Here is a 26,051-nt window from a genome sequence, read left to right as displayed (position 1 = left end):
TGTTACACTTGTAAGCCTTGTAACATCCAAAATGAATTAAAAGACAATCAAAAGATGATGCCGATATAAAGCAGAGATATGGGAGATAATATTTATTCATGTATTTGGATGATATGACTATCTGCCTGAAAAGCAGAGAATTTCACATTTTGAAAATTGCAATTTTTTCCAAATTTCCATCAAATTTGCTAGTTTTTTTAATAAATAAATACAAAAATATTGCTTAGTGTTTACCACTAACATGAAGTATAATGTGTTACGAAAAAACAATCTCAAAATCACTTGTGTAAGTTAAAGCGTCTCAAAGTTATTGCCATTTAAAGTGACACATGTCAGATTTGAAAAAAGAGGCCCGGTCCTTAATGTACTTCTGGGCCTGGTCCTTAACCGGTTAAAGGGGTATTCCTCCCATGTTACACTGGCAGTGTCCCCCCCCCCTTTGTACAGGTATATTCAGATTGTTTTATATGGTTAAAAACCCTTGTTGCTACTGATATGAGGCCAATTGTTTGGGAGCCAATAGAAGCTCCCAGGTCCTTCATTCGTAGCCTCACTGACATACACCATATTGACATATGCCATAAATTTTGGTCCCACCCCCAAATCCAAAGTGCGGGTTCACCAACCAATGTCCTCAAGACCAAACCTGCTGCCGATGGAAATGAAGGAACGGAGAGAGATGAGTAAACCTTATTTTCCTCATCGGTCTCATGCCTGGTTCTCAGCTCAGTCCCATTCGAGTGAATAGAGCGGAACTGCGATACCAAGCACAGCGGCGATATAAATGTACAAGGTTTTCTGTTCAGAGGCCGCAGTGCTCACCCGAATGCTGATCTTCAGGGATCCTGCATGCCAAACCTCTGCCGAACTACAAACGATGACCTATCCTACGGATCGGTCATGGATTGATAAGCCTGGAAGATCCCTAGAATGACTCTGGTGGAAAACAACTTTGCTCCACTCACCTTTTCTAGCTCGGAGATCTTCCTCACCAGTCTCTGCTTGCTCCACTCACTGTAACCTAGATAAATACAGCAAAATGTAAGCGCATGACAATAAGACTGGGCGCAGGCGATCGAAAGGTGAGGAATCTTGTGTGTGATGTCCGAGAGACTCATCTCTCTCTTTCTTCTGCCATCATTCACTTCCATACGCAATTGCATAATAGATTTCCACATGTGTCCTGTTTTCGTGAAGTCTTTATACTGTTCTCCTTATCTAATAACAGTACACCGGATGATCACGTGACAGTAAAGAGAACACTACCCAAAATAAGTTAATAAAAACCTAATATTCTTATACAATACATCTATAGCTTGTATTACTGAACTTGTATCACAGCGCCCCCTGGTGTGGAAACAGTGATAGTACAGGCTGTAAAGCGTCACACAATTATTATCTAATCTGCAAATGTAAACTGAGGCTGAGGCCATAAGTAGCGGCTCCTCTGTCGGTATCATCCTGTAAGGGATCCATCCACAGCAAAATGAAATTACTTGTCTTTTTTTTGGTTTTTTTTGTAGATTGTGAGCCCCATATAGGGATATATATATAGGGATCACAATGTACATTTTTTTTTCCTATCAGTACTTCTTTTATAGAATGGGGAGAACATACAAACTCCTTGCAGATGTTGTTCCTGGCAGGATTCAAACCCAGTGCTAACCACTGCAGTGCTAACCACTGAGCCACCGTGTTGCCCCGCCTGTTTTTTGTCATGGGTTTTAGACCGTCGTCCTCGCTGCTTTTCATTCTTTGCATTGCAATGGCTGAAAAATGCGCCAAATTTACAGCAAGGAATTGATCTGCTCTGTGTTCACAACTAGAAGCACAAGGTTGTATACACTGCATTTTGTTCAGCACTATATACTGTATATTGCAGATGGGGAACCCGCTGGGTCTATGCCACAGGTGGAACTAGCCGAAAGCGGTTTCATCACGAAACATACAGGATAAGTGTGAGTATGTGATCATAGAGAGCCCCTCAGTGATCATGAGAATGGGACACCCCATGTCCTCACATGTACATTAGTGCTCCATTCACATAGGTGACCTGGAGACTCCCGTTTTATTCGTCAGGCTTTAATCAGCGACAAAAACTCTGCTGTCCGCCACGGGAGCATAGAGGGATTTGAGGGGGATACTTGCCTCAAATTGCACTTCATTTCCCGTCCTGTGACCGGCCCTTTAGCTAATAATCCATACAGGGCGCACTCACCTTTCGATCTGGTAGATGTAGGAGACTGCGCCATAGCTCTGTCCAAATCAGCCTTAAGACTCTTGTTCTCCTCCTGTAACTCCTTGACTTGTTTGGAGAGTTTTAGCACGGCCGCATTCAATGCCTTTTGTCTCCTGATGGAATCCTTACTTTCTGGAGGAGGCCTAACAAAAACCAGACCCTATTTTAGAAGTGGCCCATTCACAGCCATTGGTAGGAGTGACAGAGACCCCTGACAACTTTACTATGACACGTCAGGGATTGTACACATCTAGCGAGTCCGCATTCAGCAGCGTCTTCAATGAGTTGCCGGTATACTGTCACTGACATCACGTGAAGAGTCTTAGACAAGACCTAACAGACTTAGACAACCCCTTTAACAGACCCCGGACAGTCATCCTTCCTCCCACTGACCTTTGTTGTGCAGCCTCCGCTTTCGCCAGCAGCATTTGCAGCCTCTGAATCTGCAAATATTCAACAAAAAGTAAAATACAATTCATTTTCTTTTCTTGCCATAGACACAGAGATGGTTCCCTAAGCATTGAGCTTGGAGACTGAACGGTGCTAGTTTAGGATTGATCTTACGCTTTGTTCATGGCCCCATGAAATACATCTATTGAGCTCTATGGACATAATATTATCAAGGCCAGGAAGTGAAGAGAATACGGATTTGTGTCGCTCTTTGTGGACGCACCATGAGGTGACATTATCCTCAGTACTCACCTCTTCATAATAGGTTTCCATCGCTATCCTCATCTCTTCCAGGCTGGTGGTTTTCAGCTCGGTCTGGAGTTTGCTATATATATATATATAAAACATAAAGGTATACAAGCGGCAGCCATATACAACAGGATAGGTGAATGGCCTAGGGACATTAATCCCAGAGCAGTGTATAGAAGAAACAGGGGTTAAAGGGGTTTTCCAGGTTAAATAATTGATGACCTATCCTTACGATAAGTCATCAATTAAAGATCGGCATGTCCAACACCCGACCCCCGACCAATCAGCTGTTTGACTGATGAATGTGTGAAATAGAAGCTGATCTGCTGGGTTCCCGGGTGTCTGACCCCTATGGATCTTCAATTGATGACCTACCCTACAGCTGGATTCTGTGTACCCCTTTTAAATGGTGCGGTGACCCAAACACTGCGGTCTCTTCAAACAGCTGATCAGCTAGGGCCCCCCGATCAGATATTGGATAGGTCAACCATATTTAACTCTCAGAAAACCCCTTTAGCTCTTTGTATCAGCCCAACAGGTAATACTATATCCTATAAGTGACGCTTGTTTCGCTTCCTACCTTAAGGTGTTATCCTTCTCCTTACACTGCTTTTCCAGCTTCAGAATCTTCTGTTTCAGATTATTCACTATCTGCAATGGAAAGAAAATGTATTAGAATTTACACACACTCTATGACTTGAATTGCACTTGTGTATAATGTACATTTTTGGGGGCTCTGCTCCTGTGACTCTGTATGTGGGTCTACCATTGCTGTTACTATGTGTCAGGCAGGAGCTGCCCATCATCTATACAATACAGCAATGGCTACAAAAGAAGATTATGGAAGGGAAGTAACACAACCATTGTGTCCAGGATGTTGCAGCCGTCATATAACATCTGCCCCCTCCAATGTACTTATTGGGGTTTGTCATTACAGAGACGAGTCCCTTATACACATAACAGGTGATAAAGGTCAAATCCCTGGTGGTCCAATTGCTGGGACCACCAGATATCAGGAAAACAGGGGTGGGGGTTGAAAGTCTTCCTGCATTCTGAATGTAAATGAAGTGCCAGTGCACATGGCTAACTCACACTCCATTCACTTCTATGGGGCTGTGTCCCTGTAAGCTCCACAGAAGTGAATTGAGCTCCTGTCACACAATTCACATGGAGTATGCAAGGGAACTATTGGGCCCACAATCTCCTGATCACTGGGGGTCCCAGTAGTCGGACCCCCAATGATCTGAAACATATCCCCTATTGTGTGGATAGGAGAAGTGTATGAATTGAAAAACCCCTTTAAATCAATTAAAGACCTCTCTATTAACTCACCAGACTGCTGTCACTTTTCTTGTCCACCAGGCTTCTTGCAAACTCTGAACTCTGTAGTTATGAAAAAAAAAAGTTTTTTATACCATAGCAAGCATACCAACACGTGCGGCGCCATACAAGGGACCGAGTGTAGCGGGAGTGTCATCCAAGTGCATTCACGTCTATGAGGACTTCTGATCCATTCTGTTCTGATGACACGGAGCCGGACAGATCTGCTCTATAATCATCCATGTCATCAGAACGGAAAGAGTCGGAAGCCCCTATAGACGTGAATGCATCACAGAATGAGGAGAGTCATCCGAGTGCATTCGGCTGCAAACTCAGCCCCACATCCGAAGCACACTCTGTACATGGGGACTAAACGTGAACAAATTCAGACCCCCCACCCCACCTAACCTGCTCACAACTGAGCTTCAGAACCGTGCGCAGAGTGCTAAGAATCAGCCCCCTCTGATCTGATGAAGATGCCCTATGCTAACAATAGACCATTACTATTCTCATACTGGAAAACCCAAAGATTGTTCATACACAGCCTGGGAATAAACTTACCAAGTAATCTCACAGACTTGTATATAGTAAAGCGAGATCTCCATCCTGTGACTACAACCCCCAGCAGACCCCTAAAGCTGCATGATGGAAGTTGTAGCTTTGCAGCAGGTTGGAGAAGACTGGGGTGAAGGATCCTGGGTAACTCCTCCTGGCAGGGGATCACACTCACCCTTGAAGGGTCCAGCAGCTGCTCGATCTGACGGTCTTTTCTGTTGTTTTCTTCCTCCAGTCTCCTGAGCTTGGTTTTCATGACATCCGCGTCAGATTTCTGTGCCTGCAACATCTGCAATGGATCAACGGAAGATTAATATGGTGGCAGCGATGCGCTAAATATATCAGTGATAGTCATCATGAGATAAATGGAAGCCCCCACCCCCATAACTGCTCTGTGAAGTATGGGAAGAACCTTTAATATTCCAGTATTGGGTTACGCTGGGTGACAACCACTACTAACCATTGCAGGATCAGGGTCCTCCGGGGTAGTCACTAAATGTCTTAGTCATAAACATGGCAATGCAAAGCACCATCCTCCCTTCTCTCTGCACCCTCTCCACCCTTCTCTCTGCACCCTACTGTGTGTCACCCACCTTTTTCAAGTCTAAGATCTGGTCATACATGTCTTCTTTCTCCTTAAAATCTGGTGTTCCGGGTATATAACCTGCGACTCAAGCACAAGATTACATCAGCTGAATGACGGAACCGTCTACATTGTCAGCGACAACAAATAAGTGCACACAAATCAGTTGTCAGGAAGGATAAGGCCCTGTTCACACTGGTATCATGACTTCACATTTGTTTTATACCAGGCAGGGTATTGCAGCAGATGACATTATCCTGCCCATAGTCTAGGTCGGGGTAGGGAACGTACGGCTCTCCAGCTGTTGCAAAACTACAACTCCCAGCATGCATACTTGCTCTGCTGTTTATCGAACTCCCATGGAAGTGAATGGAGCATGCTGGGAGTTGTAGTTTCACAGCAGCTGGAGAGCCGAAGGTTCCCTCCCCCTGGGCTAGGTTCACACAGCACAATCTGGAGCTGATTTTGTCTCCCATTATTGTCAATAGGGGACGGCAATGGACGCCACTTTTTTCAGGACGCTGAGAATAGCTGGGTACTGGTAGATCCTCCCATAGAGTCCGTGGCTGATGTGGCCCGAGATTTAGGGTGAGAAAGCCTTGAATGGCAGAAATCTGAGTCTCCAAGTCTGCTGTGTGAACCAAGCCTTAGGGGCAACATCCCCATAGAAATGAATGGAGCGCCGAACACACAAGTGCACAAGTGCCCCATTCACAAGGAGGCCTTAGGGGGACTTTCCATTCACCTGATCACTAGGGGTCTGGTCCCCGATCCCCAGGACATGGAATAGAAGTCCATAACAGACCAGTCCCTTTAAGGGCCCGTTCACACGGACACAGAGGGGGCAGATTATGGTGCGTAATCCACGTCATAATCCGGCCCCTCACAATGGTGGTCTATGGAGACCGCCAGGCTTCTTTTTTCCGCTAGCGGCATGTCGCAGCAACCTCTGGTGTCAGCCCTTTCATTTGAGCCGACTCCGGAGGGGGAAGCCGCGACAGTCGTGGCAGGCGGGTTTTGACCCAAGAGTGACGCGGCTCCTCGCGTCACTTTCGGTGTCAAAATCTGCCCCACCGCCCCCCATGTGAACACTGTTATATGTCCATTCTGTAGTTACCGTTACTAGAAGAGCGTGAATATTTGGGCTTCTTCATCCCTAGAGCTTCCTTCAGATACTCCGGAGTGCTGCTGCCAGGGCTCACCCAGGCCTGGCCAATATCCAGGTCAGATTTCAGAGGCTGCGTGAGGCCTGAGAGAGGAAACGTAAGATAATAATATGAAATATCATATATACACTGCTCATCCTGCTAGAAGGATCACTGTATCTCTTAAAGGGGTTGTCCAGGATATTTTTACAGCCGCTCTTTAGGATAAGCCGACAGCCTGCCCCCGCACGGATCAGGCTTCTTCTAATATACTGAAATGGCTCCGTACCTGTATAGTTGTTTGGGTGCAGAGTTTCTAATCCCTTGCTGAGGAAGTTACCATGAGCGATTTCTGGCTGCCTGTAATTACCACTAGGGGGCGTACACACTGCACCCATCAGCTGTTAACCCTTTAGATGTCACAGTCAATAGCAACCGTGGCATTGAATGGGTTAGACAGAGGGACTCTTGCTTCTGCAGTGACTTCGGGGCGTTGATGGGTTACCATGACAGATGGTCTACCACCGTTATACCTGCAGCAGTCATGTGCGCCTATACAGCACACCGTCACTGAAAGAGGAGTCAACACCATTGGCAGTGACATGGATTAAATGGTTAAATTAATTTTCGGAAAGCTGAATGATGATACCCATTCGTCACCCAGATGTCAGAATGTTTCACTGGCATACAAAGCTTCTATATTTATATACCTCTCTCTAAAACCAGAATCCAATGCCCTGCAACGATTCCTGTAGATATCACTTCAGTATATACAAAATACGTCCGGCCTCGGCATGTGACATTGCACAGATCTGAGTAGTCGGGCGTTTGGGCTGAATCTGGGGCAATGACCCCATTAAACATGAAGAGAATTCTACTGACCGACCGGATTTACTATCATGAAAGCTAAAATGCTGAGAATTCTGGAGGACAGAAGATTATCCCGACCCTACAGAAGACACAAAGCTCGGGGTCACGACGATGGTAATGACATAGCCCATGGGTGACGCCTGTGCTTTTATGATCGCTGATGTGTTATCGTGCAGAAGAAAGCCGCAGCGTTACCATTGCCTTGCTTCATGGAGGCCAGCCACAGCTGTCTCGGCACTTTCATCATCGGGTTCTCTGTGTGCATCTGCCCCGTCCCTTTAAGAGACCTCCATACGGGGGCCTTTCTAGGGTTCAGGTTTGCGCTGGAGAGATAAGGAGAATCTGCAAAAAGGAATGAGAAAGCTATCAAGACTTCTGCAAAGATATCAATGGAATAAAGAGACGAGGGAAGGGTCTGCAATGAAAGGGGTTCTCCGCATTTCACAGAGATTAACAGGGCGCCCCCATTAGTAGTGGTTGCCATCAGTGCTGCAGCATTGTCTGGGGCAGAAAGTCATGGAGTACAGGATGGCAGTATGCAATGACTCCATGACAGCGGAAACCCAGCGCTCTGCTATCTCTGGCAATATCACTGTAATATATCATGTGCTGCAGCAGGCGCTGTCCCTCCTATCGCCCCATTTCTCATGATCAGCCCCCTCCAATTAGCGATTTACCCTCCCTACTTGTTCTGTCTGGAACACTCCTTTAATTCGCCAGACCCCAGCCAGGGAATGGAAATGTTCTTTAAATCTCCACCTAGAGAATGTACTGGGTCCGGTTTGCTCCAGGTGCGGTGCAGAGGTGCAGGACATGTATCACCCACTATGGTCATGCCGGGTGACTCAATTATTTTGGGACAGAGTCCTAGTCTTTACTCATACACAAACTAAACTGCAGATGAAGAGAGTGTGATCTCTGGTGGACCCACAGAAATGAATGGTGGCTATGTATCTGCCCCACTATGTACCTGCACCGCTATGTACCTGCACCACCATGTATCTGCACCACTATGTATCTGCACCGCTATGTACCTGCACCACCATGTATCTGCACCACTATGTATCTGCACTGCTATGTACCTGCACCACTGCTCCATTCCAAGGCGCATTCAGGGGACCTTTCATACCCCCCCCCCCCATATCCTGATCTCGACGGGTCCAAGCAGCGATCAGACACAACCCCTTTAATTACAGATACATACTGGACATAGGTACATCCTATTACAGAGCTCTACAAGCTGCCACTTACTCTGTGACCTGGGCGCTTTGCCTGATTTCTTCTTCTTTACTTTCTACAGAAATAAAAATATAAAAATAAAAACTCCATTTCTGAATACATTTAGTGCAATAGACGGCTCAATATGCTCAGCACAGCCCAGGGCAAGATGTGTCCTTACTTTATTGTATTTCTTCTTACTACATAACCAATAGACCTGAGTCATTTGGATTCTCTCTCTGGACACTCCAGCCTTACATAGACATGGGACCACAAAAATCAGATAGGAAAGTCTGCAGGGTCCATGGTTATATAGCGCTAACATATTCCGCGGCGCCTTACAGATCCCTATTCCTAGCGCTGCAAGGCAAAAGAGTTATCCAATGAGTCTCCATAGAGATAACCTATATACAGGATGAGAAATATACTACTGTGTGGCGTCCATGTGGAAGAAGTGTTACTGTGCAGCCTCCATATAGAAGTGTTACTGTGCAGCCTCCATATAGAAGTGTTACTGTGCAGCGTCCATATAGAAGTGTTACTGTGCAGCGTCCATATAGAAGTGTTACTGTGCAGCGTCCATATAGAAGTGTTACTGTGCAGCGTCCATATACAAGTATTTCTGTGCAGCGTCCATATAGAAGTGTTACTGTGCAGCGTCCATATAGAAGTGTTACTGTGCAGCGTCCATATAGAAGTGTTACTGTGCAGCGTCCATATAGAAGTGTTACTGTGCAGCGTCCATATAGAAGTGTTACTGTGCAGCGTCCATATACAAGTGTTACTGTGCAGCGTCCATATAGAAGTGTTACTGTGCAGCGTCCGTATAGAAGTGTTACTGTGCAGCGTCCATATGGAAAAAGTGTTACTGTGCAGCGTCCATATAGAAGTGTTACTGTGTAGCGTCCATATAGAAGTGTTACTGTGTAGCGTCCATATAGAAGTGTTACTGTGCAGCGTCCATATAGAAGTGTTACTGTGCAGCGTCCATATAGAAGTGTTACTGTGCAGCGTCCATATAGAAGTGTTACTGTGCAGCGTCCATATAGAAGTGTTACTGTGCAGCGTCCATATACAAGTGTTACTGTGCGGCGTCCGTATAGAAGTGTTACTGTGCGGCGTCCGTATAGAAGTGTTACTGTGCGGCGTCCATATAGAAGTGTTACTGTGCAGCGTCCATATAGAAGTGTTACTGTGCAGCGTCCATATAGAAGTGTTACTGTGCAGCGTCCATATAGAAGTGTTACTGTGCAGCGTCCATATAGAAGTGTTACTGTGCAGCGTCCATATAGAAGTGTTACTGTGCAGCGTCCATATAGAAGTGTTACTGTGCAGCGTCCATATAGAAGTGTTACTGTGCAGCGTCCGTATAGAAGTGTTACTGTGCGGCGTCCATATAGAAGTGTTACTGTGCAGCGTCCGTATAGAAGTGTTACTGTGCGGCGTCCGTATAGAAGTGTTACTGTGCGGCATCCATATAGAAGTGTTACTGTGCAGCGTCCATATAGAAGTGTTACTGTGCAGCCTCCATATAGAAGTGTTACTGTGCAGCCTCCATATAGAAGTGTTACTGTGCAGCGTCCATATAGAAGTGTTACTGTGCAGCGTCCATATAGAAGTGTTACTGTGCAGCGTCCATATAGAAGTGTTACTGTGCAGCGTCCATATAGAAGTGTTACTGTGTAGCGTCCATATAGAAGTGTTACTGTGCAGCGTCCTCATAGAAGAAGTGTTACTGTGCAGCCTCCATATAGAAGTGTTACTGTGCAGCCTCCATATAGAAGTGTTACTGTGCAGCCTCCATATAGAAGTGTTACTGTGCAGCCTCCATATAGAAGTGTTACTGTGCAGCGTCCATATAGAAGTGTTACTGTGCAGCGTCCATATAGAAGTGTTACTGTGCAGCGTCCATATAGAAGTGTTACTGTGTAGCGTCCATATAGAAGTGTTACTGTGCAGCGTCCTCATAGAAGAAGTGTTACTGTGCAGCGTCCATATAGAAGTGTTACTGTGCAGCGTCCATATGGAAGTGTTACTGTGCAGCGTCCATATAGAAGTGTTACTGTGCAGCATCCATATAGAAGTGTTACTGTGCAGCGTCTATATAGAAGTGTTACTGTGCAGCGTCCATATACAAGTGTTACTGTGCAGCGTCCATATGGAAGTGTTACTGTGCAGCGTCCATATAGAAGTGTTACTGTGCAGCGTCCATATAGAAGTGTTACTGTGCAGCGTCCATATAGAAGTGTTACTGTGCAGCCTCCATATAGAAGTGTTACTGTGCAGCGTCCATATAGAAGTGTTACTGTGCAGCGTCCATATAGAAGTGTTACTGTGCAGCGTCCATATGGAAGTGTTACTGTGCAGCGTCCATATAGAAGTGTTACTGTGCAGCATCCATATAGAAGTGTTACTGTGCAGCGTCTATATAGAAGTGTTACTGTGCAGCGTCCATATAGAAGTGTTACTGTGCAGCGTCCATATAGAAGTGTTACTGTGCAGCGTCCATATACAAGTGTTACTGTGCAGCGTCCATATAGAAGTGTTACTGTGCAGCGTCCATATAGAAGTGTTACTGTGCAGCGTCCATATAGAAGTGTTACTGTGCAGCATCCATATAGAAGTGTTACTGTGCAGCGTCTATATAGAAGTGTTACTGCGCAGCGTCCATATAGAAGTGTTACTGTGCAGCGTCTATATAGAAGTGTTACTGTGCAGCGTCCATATAGAAGTGTTACTGTGCAGCGTCCATATAGAAGTGTTACTGTGTAGCGTCCATATAGAAGTGTTACTGTGCGGCGTCCATATAGAAGTGTTACTGTGCGGCGTCCATATAGAAGTGTTACTGTGCGGCGTCCATATAGAAGTGTTACTGTGCGGCGTCCATATAGAAGTGTTACTGTGTAGCGTCCATATAGAAGTGTTACTGTGCGGCGTCCATATAGAAGTGTTACTGTGCAGCGTCCATATAGAAGTGTTACTGTGTAGCGTCCATATAGAAGTGTTACTGTGCGGCGTCCATATAGAAGTGTTACTGTGCAGCGTCCGTATAGAAGTGTTACTGTGCAGCGTCTATATAGAAGTGTTACTGCGCAGCGTCCATATAGAAGTGTTACTGTGCAGCGTCTATATAGAAGTGTTACTGTGCAGCGTCCATATAGAAGTGTTACTGTGCAGCGTCCATATAGAAGTGTTACTGTGTAGCGTCCATATAGAAGTGTTACTGTGCGGCGTCCATATAGAAGTGTTACTGTGCGGCGTCCATATAGAAGTGTTACTGTGCGGCGTCCATATAGAAGTGTTACTGTGCGGCGTCCATATAGAAGTGTTACTGTGCAGCGTCCATATAGAAGTGTTACTGTGCGGCGTCCATATAGAAGTGTTATGTTATGTTGCAGACGACTATACCGCAGGAGGTTATTACAATACCGTACAATATAACATTCTCTTTACCTTATCGGTGTCGGATTCATATGTGATGGCAGAAATGGCGTCATCTCCCAGCTGGGACAGTTCTTGATACTTCCCATAGGAGAGAAGAGGACATGCTCAGTTGTGACATTTGGTTTTTACTGAAGAATAAGATTATACCTCGTACAGTTTCCACTGAGATCAGCAGAAGTTTGATTGCAGCTGTGGAGTATAATACCGGTCATGAGGTCGCTCTACATTTTTTTTCTAACAGAGTAATAATACTCTTCTTATCATTTTTGGGAGTCTTTTTAGCCAAGGTGGAGCTTAAAATCTGCAGTAATGTCAATATATAATACGTAGGAATACGAGGCGTCAAGAGGTCACATCACTATACTAGAGCTGCATGAATAGTAAATGACAAGGGTCATCAATAAGAGACCAGTGGGGGTCCAACCGCCGAGCCCCCCGCTGATCAGATGTGAGAAGGTGCTGCTGGGTGTGTGCCGACATTGTATACTGACATTGTACACCGCCTGTTACATAGCGACCATGTGATGTAATAACAGCCTTACCCAATTCACTAGGGGACGAGGCTGAAATTACATTGTATGGCTGCTACAAAACAGACGGCACGCAACGTAAAGGGGGTCACGGCGCTCACATCGTACAAATACTACGGCCCCATTAAGAATTGCCTAATTGCAGTTCATTTTTATTAGTGACCTATCAACAGGTTGTGTCATCAATAGGAGATCAGTGGGGTCCAATACCAGGGACCGCATTGATCAGCTGTGCTTGTGACCCCTTGATCCTGTCTTTACATTGTAGTAACAGCTTTGTCCTATAGAAGTGAATGGAACAAGATGGATATAATATCGCAGAGCAGATATGAAACAGACGGTGAGCAGTGTATACAGTGAAGAGGTCACGGCACCGGTGCAAGTAATGCGGCCCCTTCCATCAGCTGATCAGTGGGGACCCCTGGTGATCCCACTGATCTCCTAATGATGACCAGGGGCTTGAAACTGCAATCGTTTAGATTTCTTATACCCTGCAATACGATTGTTCATCAGATGCAAAGGGGCACTAGCCGAAATGTCTCCTCTTTACAGTTACTAACTCACCGCATCTTCAAGTTCTTCAGCTTCAGTCCCATTTTCACTGGAAATCCAAGACATTGCTCAGCGAGCACAAGCACAGCCCAAACTGCAGCGCTGCGAGAGAAAAACAAGGTGAGGTCACCGCCTATCGGTCCCCTCTGACCTTACGACCTCTAGATGACCAGGTATCACGTAGCCGCCATTTATCTGACCAATCCCATTAACAATCATCATTATTGCACACTCACCTTACACACTTATAACCCCCTTTAGGCTCGGGCTACACGCGGACACTGAGCGCGACTTCTGTCAACTGATCATAGATTGGCGCATTGTCCTGTGACCCCTTCACCAATGTAAGTGACTAGGGTCACACTGCGATGCCAAAGAGGCTACGACTGACATCTAGGTGCAATAAAATCCTCCATCCTTTTGCAACTAGACATTACAGCATCTTTGGGGTCAACAATGAGACTCTATCCGCTTGCAAGGATCTTTGTTTGGTCACCATGAGTCGCAGCCAAGCTGACGGTGTAGCCCCGGCCCTGCGGCCATAGGTTGTCGTGCATGGGGGCCACAAGGGTGACATTATACTACAGGGGGGCACAAAGAGACTTCCTGTGATTGGGCGGGATTAGAGACATTACTTATTTTACGTAAATTTGCGGCGACACCCTCCACGCGCTGCAGATTTTGTGTCCCCTCCCTTCATTCCTCAAAAGTTTTTCGGTCATTTTACTCCGTTTTCATTTGGACTTACAAAAAAAAACCCACTAACACACGTGTTTGCTACCGCGGTGATACGGCGGTCAGACATGACGGATTCGCGTCTGACTAGCGATATCACAGCCTCAGGTGACATATGAATTATAATAAAGCGGCCATTACAAGTCACTTCATAACTGTGTGCTCTTCTAGGCTGACCTGTCTTAAGTAGTGATGTGTCAGTATACAGTGCTGGCTACTTGCATTCTATTCCTCCCCATCTCTATACACAGCCCAGCCCCCCTCTCCTCACCTGCTGCCCCGCATCCAGCAACACACCGGGCCCCGACGGTCACCTGAAGCTCCGGGTTTCTCATCGAGTCCTTAGCAACCGAAACCAAGGAGGGGACAAAGCGCTGCCCTGCCACCCGGAGCCATTAGTGAGGCCGGCGCGTCACTGACTCCTCGGGCGCCATCTTTGATTTGGGCAAAAGTCCCTTTTAATGTAACTCGTTAATAAAATTGATTTCTTCTATTTAGTTGTATCTTTAATCGATTAATTTCAGTAACTATACGATCTCAATGGCTAATATTTCATAGGACAGTTTTACTACTTGGTACTTCCAGACGTTCCCAAATTAATGATGGCCGCCGGGCAGCTCTGGCAGCTAATGACGTCACAAAACGGCGACTTCCAGGTTCTCCAGCATGCTGAGGCTGTATCCATAATTCGGTAGTGTTATATATTATATCTACTAGGTCCTCTCCATAGTGTGCAGTGTAGGAGGCCTCATATATATATATATATATATATATATATATATATATATATATATATATATATATATATATATGTGCACTAATACAAGGTGCAACCTATGAGACGCCATCTTTACAGGTTAAATGTAAACTGTGCTCTGCTATGGGCAACTGCATCGCTCTCTTCCCTGCCCTAGATGTATACATGAGGCCTACGGGTGTATAGGTTTATGTATGTGAGGTTATATATTGAACGAGAGAAAAGCTAAAGCTGTTAGCTGCTGTTACTGTCCGTTGCTCTGATCCATCATAGGATCAGCACAATGTGCTGAAATGCAGACGGACCCCCCTCTATCGGCGTCCATTCCCATTCACTTTTATGTAAAAAAACAGGACGCTTTCTTCCATCTTGTACTCCGGCAGGCAAGCGTTATATTACAGTGAATGGGGACAAACGGGTTACAAGTCAGCTTTTCAGTCCATTGTTTTGATCCTATACGTGACGGTAGTGTAAATGTATCTAAACATGTTAAAGGGGAATAAACTTGTAGACAAGTAGTAGTCAAAGGTTTTTGCAGATATAAGTCATTAAAAGTTTTGTAGCGCTTTATAGATTTCCTCCTTCCGTCTTAGCGGTGACATCTTTTGTCTCGATCGGTGGCCAATGAACATGACCACCAATGCTGGAACTTTCTACGGTCTGGGAAAGCCACGTAAAAGTCTTGCCATAAGACAATGCTGTATGTTGTATTTTATCTCCAGGAGTCACTATGGATGAGGAGTGTTCCCAGCTGCTGCCTCACGTCTGCGGAGTCCTGGTTGACAACAGGGAGCTTATGACAGACGACGCCATCTATGAGAAGCTGCTGGACTGGTTTAAGTGCCTGCTTGGGACCGGTAATCTGCGTCTCTATAAGATTTCGACATGTTTTGTCACAAATGGTTGCAGTTTTGCGATTGACAAGTCAGCAGTCCAAGGTGATAGAGCTCTGGGAGATGCTGCTAGCGCTTCATGAGAGGGGCATTTTTTGATTCACTTGGTAGACAGCAAAAAAAGTTTTCACCCTAGGTTGTATTATATTTAAAAGGGGCTTTCCAGAACTTAGTAATGTATGATCTGTCCTTAGTATGATTGGCAGTGGTCCAACACTTAGACCCCCGGCCGTTTGAGGACACTGCAGACCCCCGGCTGTTTGAGGACACTGCAGACCCCCAGCCGTTTGAGGACGCTGCAACCTACAGATGAGAGTTGCAGGCCCCACAGCACTTACCAAGCACAGCGTTGTACATTTGTACAGTGGTTATGCTTAGTGTCACAGCTCAGCCCATTCACTTGAGTGGGACTGAGCTGTGATCAAGTCACATGACTAATGGGTGTGGTGTCACATGGCCTGTGAAGGGGACGTTGCTGCTTCAGCCAAGTGAACCCTGAGGGTCCAGGTGTCAAACCCGACAAATCTTCATTTGATGACATATCCTAAGACTAGGTCATCAATTTAGTCCCAGAAATCTCCATTAGGCTGAAGCCTCATGTTGCAGAAACGCAGCTTTTTTTGTTGCAGATTTTGTTGATTTTTTTGAGTCGAAGCCAGAAGTGGTTACGAAAAGAATGGGAAATATCTAGGAAGTTCTTATACTTCTCCATTCTGCTCAATCCACTCCTGGCTCAAAAAGACACTGCAAAATCTGCAAAAAAAAAAAAGCTGCGTTTCCACAACGTGGGGCATCAGCCATAAGAACTAAACATACTCTACCTGTAATAGTCTCCACATGTATCGGTGGCCCCTCGCTATGGGCGGCTATGATATTGTGCATCTTCACATAACTTCACGTTGCTTTCTATAGTGTTTAGTGTTTGCAGCTTCTTCTCTGTCTTCTAGTTTCTGCCAAGGAGCTGTTGGATGAGAATCCATGTATTCCAGGGCTCTTCCAGCAGGTGCTGAGTATAGAAGAGGCAGACCACAACCTCCTCGCTTTCTCTATGAGACTGGTTGGAGTCTTGGCGGCCCAGGATGGAGGATTTACGTATCTTATGGTGAGGCAAGAGCCTATATTGCCATCTATATATACGAGCAGTCTCCCAGTTGGCTAGGCTGTATTTGGTATGATACAGATTTACCGTATGGGGCTGCATTGTACACACACAGTCCTCCATATAGACGGATACATTAATTCATACAACATGGATGTGGCGTCTTTTTATTCCAGATTTCGCTTTGTTCTTTCAGTCTCATGATGTCATACAGGACATGTTTGGAGAACGTATCTACACCTACGATACATGGAACGATGCGTCCATTAGGAGGGCATGGATACAGGGCCTGCTCAGTATGGTGCAGCACCCAGAAGCATTACACTTGCTGAATACAGGAGGTAAGGACAGTATACAGAGATACTCTGATGCTACTTTTGTAAATCCCATGTAGTTTATTCTTAAGGTATTGCTTATGACAAATGGGAACAGGTTTTGCCCATCTATTTCTGCTGTAGGGCCAACGTCTTTTTCCTTTTGTTTTCTGCCTCCCCCAGGAATGATAGACACAATACTAAAGTTACTGATGGACTCCAGCCTGTTTGTAGCGTCTGCGGTCAATGACCTTGTAGCCCACGTATTTCTTATGTCTGTGATGCTGAATGGACAGTCGGAAATGAGCCGGGTTCCCGATCTGCCCCCAATGGCCCTGAGGATCCTTGGTCACTTAGAGAAGCTGCTGAACTCTATTTTTTCCGTGTCAGTGACACGCTCACTGAAAGCCCTGACCGCCATCTTCAGAGACTGTACCGATACAATGGCCGAGGTTCTCTGGTCAAGAATAGCAGGGGTGCTACATTCATTTTTAGAACAGAAGCCCATACAGGCCGCGCCGCACCTGGAGGAAACCTTGCTTGCCGTAACCAGGTAAAATAAAATAATAAGATGTATATATAAGATAGATAGATAGATAGATAGATAGATAGATAGATAGGAGATAGATAGATAGATAGATAGATAGATAGATAGATAGATAGGAGACAGACAGATAGATAGATAGGAGATAGATAGATAGATAGATAGATAGATAGATAGATAGATAGGAGACAGATAGATAGATAGATAGATAGATAGATAGGAGATAGATAGGAGATAGATAGATAGATAGGAGACAGATAGATAGATAGATAGATAGATAGATAGATAGATAGATAGATAGATAGGAGATAGATAGATAGATAGGAGATAGATAGATAGATAGATAGATAGATAGGAGACAGATAGATAGATAGATAGATAGATAGATAGGAGATAGATAGATAGGAGACAGATAGATAGATAGATAGATAGATAGATAGGAGATAGATAGGAGATAGATAGATAGGAGACAGATAGATAGATAGATAGATAGATAGATAGATAGATAGATAGATAGATAGATAGATAGATAGGAGAGAGATAGATAGATAGATAGAAGACAGATAGATAGATAGATAGATAGATAGATAGATAGATAGATAGGAGATAGATAGGAGACAGATAGATAGATAGATAGATAGATAGATAGAGTTAGGGCCAGAAATATTTGGACAGTGACACAAGTTTTGTTATTTTAGCTGTTTACTAAAACATGTTCAGAAATACAATTATATATATAATATGGGCTGAAAGTGCACACTCCCAGCTGCAATATGAGAGTTTCCACATCCAAATCGGAGAAAGGGTTTAGCAATCATAGCTCTGTAATGCATAGCCTCCTCTTTTTCAAGGGACCAAAAGTAATTGGACAATGGACTCTAAGGGCTGCAATCAACTCTGAAGGCATCTCCCTCGTAAACCTGTAATCAATGAAGTAGTTAAAAGGTCTGGGGTTGATTCCAGGTGTGTGGTTTTGCATTTGGAAGCTGTTGCTGTGACCAGACAACATGCGGTCAAAGGAACTCTCAATTGAGGTGAAGCAGAACATCCTGAGGCTGAAAAAAAAGAAAAAATCCATCAGAGAGATAGCAGACATGCTTGGAGTAGCAAAATCAGCAGTCGGGTACATTCTAAGAAAAAAGGAATTGACTGGTGAGCTTGGGAACTCAAAAAGGCCTGGGCGTCCACGGATGACAACAGTGGTGGATGATTGCCGCATACTTTCTTTGGTCAAGAAGAACCCGTTCACAACATCAACTGAAGTCCAGAACACTCTCAGTGAAGTAGGTGTATCTGTCTCTAAGTCAACAGTAAAGAGAAGACTCCATGAAAGTAAATACAAAGTGTTCACATCTAGATGCAAACCATTCATCAATTCCAAAAATAGACAGGCCAGAGTTACATTTGCTGAAAAACACCTCAAGAAGCCAGCTCAGTTCTGGAAAAGTATTCTATGGACAGATGAGACAAAGATCAACCTGTACCAGAATGATGGGAAGAAAAAAGTTTGGAGAAGAAAGGGAACGGCACATGATCCAAGGCACACCACATCCTCTGTAAAACATGGTGGAGGCAACGTGATGGCATGGGCATGCATGGCTTTCAATGGCACTGAGTCACTTGTGTTTATTGATGACATAACAGCAGACAAGAGTAGCCGGATGAATTCTGAAGTGTACCGGGATATACTTTCAGCCCAGATTCAGCCAAATGCTGCCAAGTTGATCGGACGGCGCTTCATAGTACAGATGGACAATGACCCCAAGCATACAGCCAAAGCTACCCAGGAGTTCATGAGTGCAAAAAAGTGCAACATTCTGCAATGGCCAAGTCAATCACCAGATCTTAACCCAATTGAGCATGCATTTCACTTGCTCAAATCCAGACTTAAGGCGGAAAGACCCACAAACAAGCAAGACCTGAAGGCTGCGGCTGTAAAGGCCTGGCAAAGCATTAAGAAGGAGGAAACCCAGCGTTTGGTGATGTCCATGGGTTCCAGACTTAAGGCAGTGATTGCCTCCAAAGGATTCGCAACAAAATATTGAAAAAAAAAATATTTTGTTTGGGTTATGTTTATTTGTCCAATTACTTTTGAGCTCCTAAAATGTGGAGTGTTTGTAAAGAAATGTCTACAATTCCTACATTTTCTATCAGATATTTTTGTTCAACCCTTCAAATTAAACGTTACAATCTGCACTTGAATTCTGTTGTAGAGATTTCATTTCAAAACCAATGTGGTGGCATGCAGAGCCCAACTCGCGAAAATTGTGTCACTGTCCAAATATTTCTGGCCCTAACTGTAGATAGGAGATAGATAGATAGATAGATAGATAGATAGATAGATAGATAGATAGGAGATAGATGGATGATAGGAGATGAGATAGATTGATAGATAGATAGATAGATAGATAGATAGATAGATAGCTCTCTTATGAATGTAACCTTTATGTGATACCTTATATCTGCTCATTCACATTGTTATTTCTCGGTGTAGATTTCCAGCTCTGTTTAATCCTGAGCACAATCTATGGACGGTCATACATTGCGCCCTGAAGAGTCTAAGTCCTGTCCAGGCCGGTTCTCTGGCATTTGGCATTTTGAAGTCTAAGTCCTGGTAAGCCCAAGATCATCTATTACAGTATATATCGGTAGTGAATATTGAAGAGTAAGGTATAAAAGTCAGTTCACTTGGAATAGGTGCAAATACTTACATGATATAATATCGTACAGCAGCTGTGCACACATATTCATAGTCTTATTTTCATACATTTTGCAGAATAAATGGCATATTGTGCAGAGACTAAGACTTGTGTGGACTATCAATGTGTCAATTGGCTTATCCCAACATGTGTGAACGTACCCTAAATGGTTCATTGCAGTCTGTAGTGAATATTTGCAGCAATTCCACGTGATATGTGACCCGACCAGTGGATTTCCTCAGTTCTGTTTCTATCGCTCACACAGGTTATGTTTTTGCTTCTTCCCAGTCCTCAGGATCTTGGCCTACAAGCTGTGTGCGTGCTGCTGCAGCCCCTGGACTACGTGCTGAGAACTTCGGCTACAGATCTTGGCCAGCCAGGTACTATGGAGTGCAGTGATCTGAAGACATGAGAGCTGGAGGACAGAGATTGATATTCATTTGCTCCTTTTATTATTAGGTTTTCTGGATGAACTTGTGTCTGATCCGGCCATGGTTGAGAATCTTTTATCTAAGAAGACGTCATGTGTCAGCCTCTTGTGTCAGTGCCTGAGCCATCTGACAGAACTCTGCCAAAAGGTAATGTATTAGACATCTTACATCTTATATCTAGATCTTATATCAGTGCTAAGAAGGTCACTATCTAGATTTCTTTGCAGAATAATCTGATTTCTATGGCAGTAAGAATATGACAGGGTTGTGAAGTTGGAATCGGAAGAGTTTTGGGTTGGCTCAGATAAAAAGTTTCCAACTATAGCTTCAATATAAAATGAATAAAGGGAGTCCTGGGTGAAGAATATTAAAGCAGCAGCACAGTTAGATGGGTCGGGCTCACCTCTGTTGTATAATATGTAATTGAGCGGTTTGGAGCACTGAGTACGGAGCTGTTGCACCAATCTGCTACACCCCCGACTGCTCCCGTACACCATCGTGAACATGAGGAACATGAACACCGGGTAGAGCTCCTTGACGTAGTCACACCAAGAAGGAAGGGATGAAGGAGCGTGTACTGGAGCAATGGAGCCACCCCCAGTGCTCCAAACTGCTCATTTACATATCGTGAAATAAATGAATATATCAGCAACCGAGGTACGAATATTCATAGAGGAGTAGGCGTCACATTCAGGCGAGCCTGCCCTAACTAACGCGGTGCTGGTTTAATAGGCCTCATCCTGGTGACAGACTCCCTATTACGGGGCCACACGGTGGCTCAGTGGTTAGCACTGCAGCCTTGCAGCACTGGAGTCCTGGTGTTCAAATCCCGCCAAGGGCATAAAACCATCTGCAAGGAGTTTGTATGTTCTCCCCGTGTTTGCATGGATTTCCATCCGATATTCCAAAAAAGACATAATGATAGGGAAAAATGTACATTGTGAGCTCTATGTAGGGCTCAAAATCTACATTAAAAAAAAAAAAAAAAAACTCCCTATTACACAATTATTCATGTTGTATAATTACATGGATACTTTGTTACAGATTTACTGCCACCAAGCAATATGCTGCAATATGCTGCAAAATCATAGGGCGCAGACTACAAATTCTGTCTCCGTTGCTACAATATTAATCAGATTTTCGGAGACTTTATATATTACCTGTTGTCTTTTCCTTTTCTTATTTCAGGAGCGTCTTGCCATGCAGATCCCCCATAGCTCCATCCTGAGTTCTCTGGGGCTTATTCTCTACTTCTGCATCGGACAAGCTATCAGTTCTTCACCTGCCGATTCACATTTGGGTCGGTCACTGATCGGTTCTCTTCGAGTACAAAAGTCAGCCCTGGATGCGATCGGAGGCCTCTCTCCTTGGCCATGTGAGGCAGATTTTGATTGGCTAGTTCTGGTACGTTCACATCTGTGCCATTTTAGCCGTCAGAGGACTGGAGAAACAGGCAAAAAACGGATCCATACTATATGGACACAAATGGTGCCCAGAAGACCCCGTTGACTATTATGGGTCCATCCGGTTTCCGTTTTTGCTGAGCTAAAAAGTCGCGCTTGCAACATGTTTTCATCCAGCAATTTGTGATGGATCTGCTATGGACGGACATCTGGCGCACATGTGAACCTACCCTTATAGGACGTAACATATCACTACAATGTGCACCTACATCTTTTCAGGAATTGTTTCTAACATCGTATATTTTGTTAACAATTTCCTTCTAGTGACACCACAGGCCTTGAAGAAGACATATAATGTGCTCACTGCTTATCTTGAGAACCCAGAAACAGACCCCACAGTAAGAATCCGACATTACTACAAGACTGTCTGTGCCTTAGGCCTTGGATCTGTCTCTGTGACTCCGGGCAGGGGATGTCAGTCCCTGTGTAATGGGACAATGCTGGGCCACATAAGATGGTGACCGGTGATGTGACCATGTCCCTGATACACTGAGAAATTTTCTCCTAATGGACAGATCTTTGGAAAAAAGATACAGATATAGCTAGCAGCGCTAACCCAAACCCAAGTCTGCAATTGGTTAAACTGCTGCAGTGCAATATCTCAGAATCAACAAAAGTCAATGATAAAATGTTTTTTCATTGGTTTTTGTTGCATTTTGTGATCTCAGTGCAGAAGTTTGGGTTAGCTCTGCTACATCTGTACGGCTTAGACGCCGCCCTACACAATATGGGAGCTGATAGTAAAAAAAAAACAAGCGTTCTTGTACCTTAGGAGTAAATGTATATGTGATGTCTGTCTTCACTGTAGGTCCTGAAAAAGGCTTTCCAGGCTTCTCTGAAGTGGCTCCAGGCCTGGCACACATCACATGAGCACCGGGCAGAGGGAAGAACTTTTCTTCAAGGTCCTGTAAAAATAAGTAATGTAATATACAGGGTTATAGAGATCGCCTGCACCAGAGCTCCGTGCAGGGCTCATCGCCTATTATATTGTAAATAATCCCCCCCAATATATCCCTTATCTCTGTCAGTCAAGTGTGGGGTTAATAATTCTGCTGTGAAATATCATTTTTATAGGTTTTATTTCTATTCTAGGCCTCTCTCCTGTGATAATGAAACGCCTCTGCAGCCCTTCTTGGGAGGTTCGGGACACTACATTAGAGTTTATCACCAACCTCGCTGCTACTGATGAAGGTACCTTGAGTTCTGCTGTGGGTTCCCTTTGCATTTCCTTGGATTGCTAATTGGGTATAGGCCTATAGTAAGTCTATGGTCCCCTACACCACTAAGGGGGCATTTACACTTGCACCCGGTGTCTGGTGTGTGCATTCCACCAGATTTCCGTCTGCAGCACCGGTGCAACTGGACAGGGGACGGAAACCCGTCAGTCAGCTTTAAAACCTATTCACTTGAATGGACTTGTAAAGGTGACCGCCTGCAGCCTGTCCTTTGTGTCCGTCTAAAAAAAAAACGGTTTCCCATGGACAGGCCGCAGGGGGTCACCTTTACAAGTCCATTCAAGTAAATAGGTTTTAAAGCTGACTGACTGTTCAGTTGCACCGGGGCTGCAGACGGAAATCTGGTGGAATGTACACACCAAACACCGGGTGCAGTGTGAATGAAGCGTAACCCACTTCTCCAAGGAGAGCTGATCATAGACAGAGGAATATGGCGCTTATGTCCTTCCGCAGGTAGTGGAGATCCCAGTATCACCATATCTGTCTCATCCATTGCAATATAGTCAAGGTAAAATACAGTATTTACCATGAAATCCTATGTGAACATTATAGAAAGCTATGTCTCTGAGATCTGTCTTCAAAAGGACTTGTACCAGCTGAGCAGAGCAGAGCTTTATATTAAATACCTGTATAAATTTATATATATTTAATATTAATATTGCCACCCCTGTCTCGGGTATTGCAGCAGGACACAGCTTGGTACCCATATAGTTTTGTTTATTGATTGTTCAGACCATCACTCCCTTTGTAAATCCAATATATCTGAACCAAGGCAGAGTAAACCTTCTTGCATGTGTATGAGCATCTATAGGGACACACAGAGTTTATGTGCAGATATTGTAAGACATCCTATTGAGATACCGCATTGCTTCAAGGCTGAATACCTCGGTGCAGGAACCCACTGGGATATGTGAAAATACAGAACCTCTTATAGTGATTGTCACCATTTATACTTTGGTCTTGCAGAGATTGCACAAGTTCTGAGTAATGCCGGACTTCAGCAGCTTATCCTGGATCTTCTTAAGGACCCTGAGAGTTATGTTCGTGCAAGTGCCGTCACCTGCGTGGGCCAGATCATGAACAACCCCCGCACATCACCTGCCAACAACTCCAGATCTGGGGAAGTGCTAAAATGTGAGGTCAGTATTTCAGGGGTTCATTATCCTTTGCACAGAAATTCTGCAGAATTCACATTTTACTATAGTACACTGTATATGTACAGCATTTAACCTACTTAAAGGGGGTTGTCCAAGACCCAGGAAAATTGAATACTGGTGACCTACCCACAGGATACGTCATTAGTATCAGATCGGTGGCGGTACAACAACATCAGTCAGCCGTTTTTAAGTCCCCGGAAGCCATATAGAGCAGAGCTGCAGTTCCTGGCGTCGCCACTACATTGTAAGGACAGGAGCTGTATACAGTGTACAGGGCTCTGTATACTATAGTGGTTAAGAACTGCAATTCTGCTCTCATGCCTCTGAATAGGAGCAAAGCCGCTTCCGATACCTTGTATATAGCTTCCAGCAGTCAAATTGGTGTGAATTCAAGGTGTCAGACCCCGGACTGATCTGATACTGATGACTTGTCTTGTAAGTAGGTTATCAGTAGAGATGAGCGAGTACTGTTCGGATCAGCCGATCCGAACAGCACGCTCGCATAGAAATGAATGGACGTAGCCGACACGCGGGGGGTTAAGCGGCCGGCCGCCGTCAAAGCGGAAGTACCAGGTGCATCCATTCATTTCTATGGAGCGTTCTGTTCGGATCGGCTGATCCCAACAGTACTCGCTCATCTCTAGTTATCAGTCTCCAGCTTTCCTGGGTCTTGGACAACCTCTTAGGTAAAATGATATCATCAATCATTGTGTCTCCATAACAGGATCTGGTGCCCAACCTGATGGATATTCTACTTCACGACACAGAAGGTTTCCCCAGAAGGGCAGTGGTAAAAGTATTTACCGACTGGCTAAGAAAAGGTCACATGGAGAACTTCCAAGATTGGGAACTTGTGCTAGCCCAGATTCTGGAGACGTCGTGCAATGACTTGGATTGGGAGGTGAAGATGAATGCGTTGGATCTTGCAGACGTCTATATATCCAAAATACTTGAGAGAGGACTTTCCCAAAGTTGTCCATACACTATAGGGTTACCTTCTAGTAAAAACACAGTCTCCCTTTCAGATGCATTGAGACAATGTGAAGGCGTGGGGCTGTTCCAGGCCTTATTGAGTTGTCTGTGTGACTGTGACCGGCCGGTGGCTTTAAAGGCCTGTGAAATCCTTCTCACTCTGAAACCAAGACTGTGCAATGGAGACAACCAATCCTCAGATCTGCATGGACGAGACTGGCTGGAGCACGCCATGAAAGGACAGCGTAGCCAGGCAGGTGCTGGGGACAGGCAGCAACGTACAGAATGGGCCACTGACGTCTTAAAGAGGATCGATTTGGAGAATATCAAGTGTTTCCTATCAAAAAGCAGCGATTATTTACATGAAACGCCATTGTCACTGCTGCAGGACATCAAAGCCACGCTATGGGGGGGAGAGATGCATGATGCAGACTGCTATTGATGGGAAAGTTTAAAGAGGTTGTCCGGGATTACGCATTTTGGTGCATTTAGCAGAGACGTGTTAGAAAATAAAATGCACTGATACTTAGCTACCTTGTCCCCTATGTTCCTGTGCTGGGCCGGCCGTCTCCTCTGCTTGTATACAGGGCGTCACGT

The 26,051-nt window shown here is 44.8% G+C and overlaps 2 protein-coding genes across 2 annotated transcripts in view; one reads left to right on the top strand and one right to left on the bottom strand.

The window, feature by feature from the left end:
- Positions 1-14,265, bottom strand: part of IQCE (IQ motif containing E) — a 31,906-nt gene extending 17,641 nt beyond the window's left edge. The window contains exons 1-14 of the mRNA XM_075284707.1: positions 14,162-14,265; positions 13,168-13,257; positions 12,083-12,151; positions 8,663-8,705; positions 7,607-7,753; positions 6,514-6,645; positions 5,407-5,477; positions 4,989-5,102; positions 4,271-4,321; positions 3,519-3,589; positions 2,942-3,014; positions 2,633-2,682; positions 2,219-2,382; positions 966-1,021 (exon numbers count right to left, since the gene is read on the bottom strand). Of these exons, the coding sequence (XP_075140808.1) occupies positions 966-1,021; positions 2,219-2,382; positions 2,633-2,682; positions 2,942-3,014; positions 3,519-3,589; positions 4,271-4,321; positions 4,989-5,102; positions 5,407-5,477; positions 6,514-6,645; positions 7,607-7,753; positions 8,663-8,705; positions 12,083-12,151; positions 13,168-13,221 (1,095 nt within the window). The 5' untranslated portion in view covers positions 13,222-13,257; positions 14,162-14,265. The remainder of the gene's footprint in view (positions 1-965; positions 1,022-2,218; positions 2,383-2,632; positions 2,683-2,941; positions 3,015-3,518; positions 3,590-4,270; positions 4,322-4,988; positions 5,103-5,406; positions 5,478-6,513; positions 6,646-7,606; positions 7,754-8,662; positions 8,706-12,082; positions 12,152-13,167; positions 13,258-14,161) is intronic.
- Positions 14,266-14,551: 286 nt separating this feature from the next.
- BRAT1 (BRCA1 associated ATM activator 1) lies at positions 14,552-25,972 on the top strand. Its single transcript, XM_075285595.1, has 14 exons — positions 14,552-14,581; positions 15,370-15,504; positions 16,488-16,642; positions 16,836-16,980; positions 17,137-17,506; positions 19,992-20,111; positions 20,485-20,576; positions 20,656-20,774; positions 21,816-22,002; positions 22,355-22,428; positions 22,899-22,992; positions 23,183-23,281; positions 24,292-24,464; positions 25,207-25,972. The coding sequence occupies exons 2-14, from the start codon at positions 15,378-15,380 to the stop codon at positions 25,894-25,896; spliced, it is 2,445 nt and encodes an 814-aa protein (XP_075141696.1). The 5' UTR covers positions 14,552-14,581; positions 15,370-15,377; the 3' UTR covers positions 25,897-25,972.
- Positions 25,973-26,051: the final 79 nt, after the last annotated feature.

Source organism: Leptodactylus fuscus, chromosome 8 (assembly GCF_031893055.1).
Source record: "Leptodactylus fuscus isolate aLepFus1 chromosome 8, aLepFus1.hap2, whole genome shotgun sequence".
NCBI classification, from domain to species: Eukaryota; Metazoa; Chordata; class Amphibia; order Anura; family Leptodactylidae; genus Leptodactylus; species Leptodactylus fuscus.
The sequence above is the reverse complement of the archived record's forward strand: the minus strand, read 5'-3'. Positions and strand labels throughout refer to the sequence as shown.

Coding starts and splice junctions, on each gene's coding strand:
- BRAT1 (XM_075285595.1), top strand. CDS start 15,378: ATGGATGAGGAGTGTTCCCAGCTGCTGCCTCACGTCTGCGGAGTCCTG. Junction 22,429..22,898: donor ACCCAGAAACAGACCCCACA/GTAAGAATCCGA, acceptor TCTTCACTGTAG/GTCCTGAAAAAGGCTTTCCA. Junction 24,465..25,206: donor GGGAAGTGCTAAAATGTGAG/GTCAGTATTTCA, acceptor TCTCCATAACAG/GATCTGGTGCCCAACCTGAT.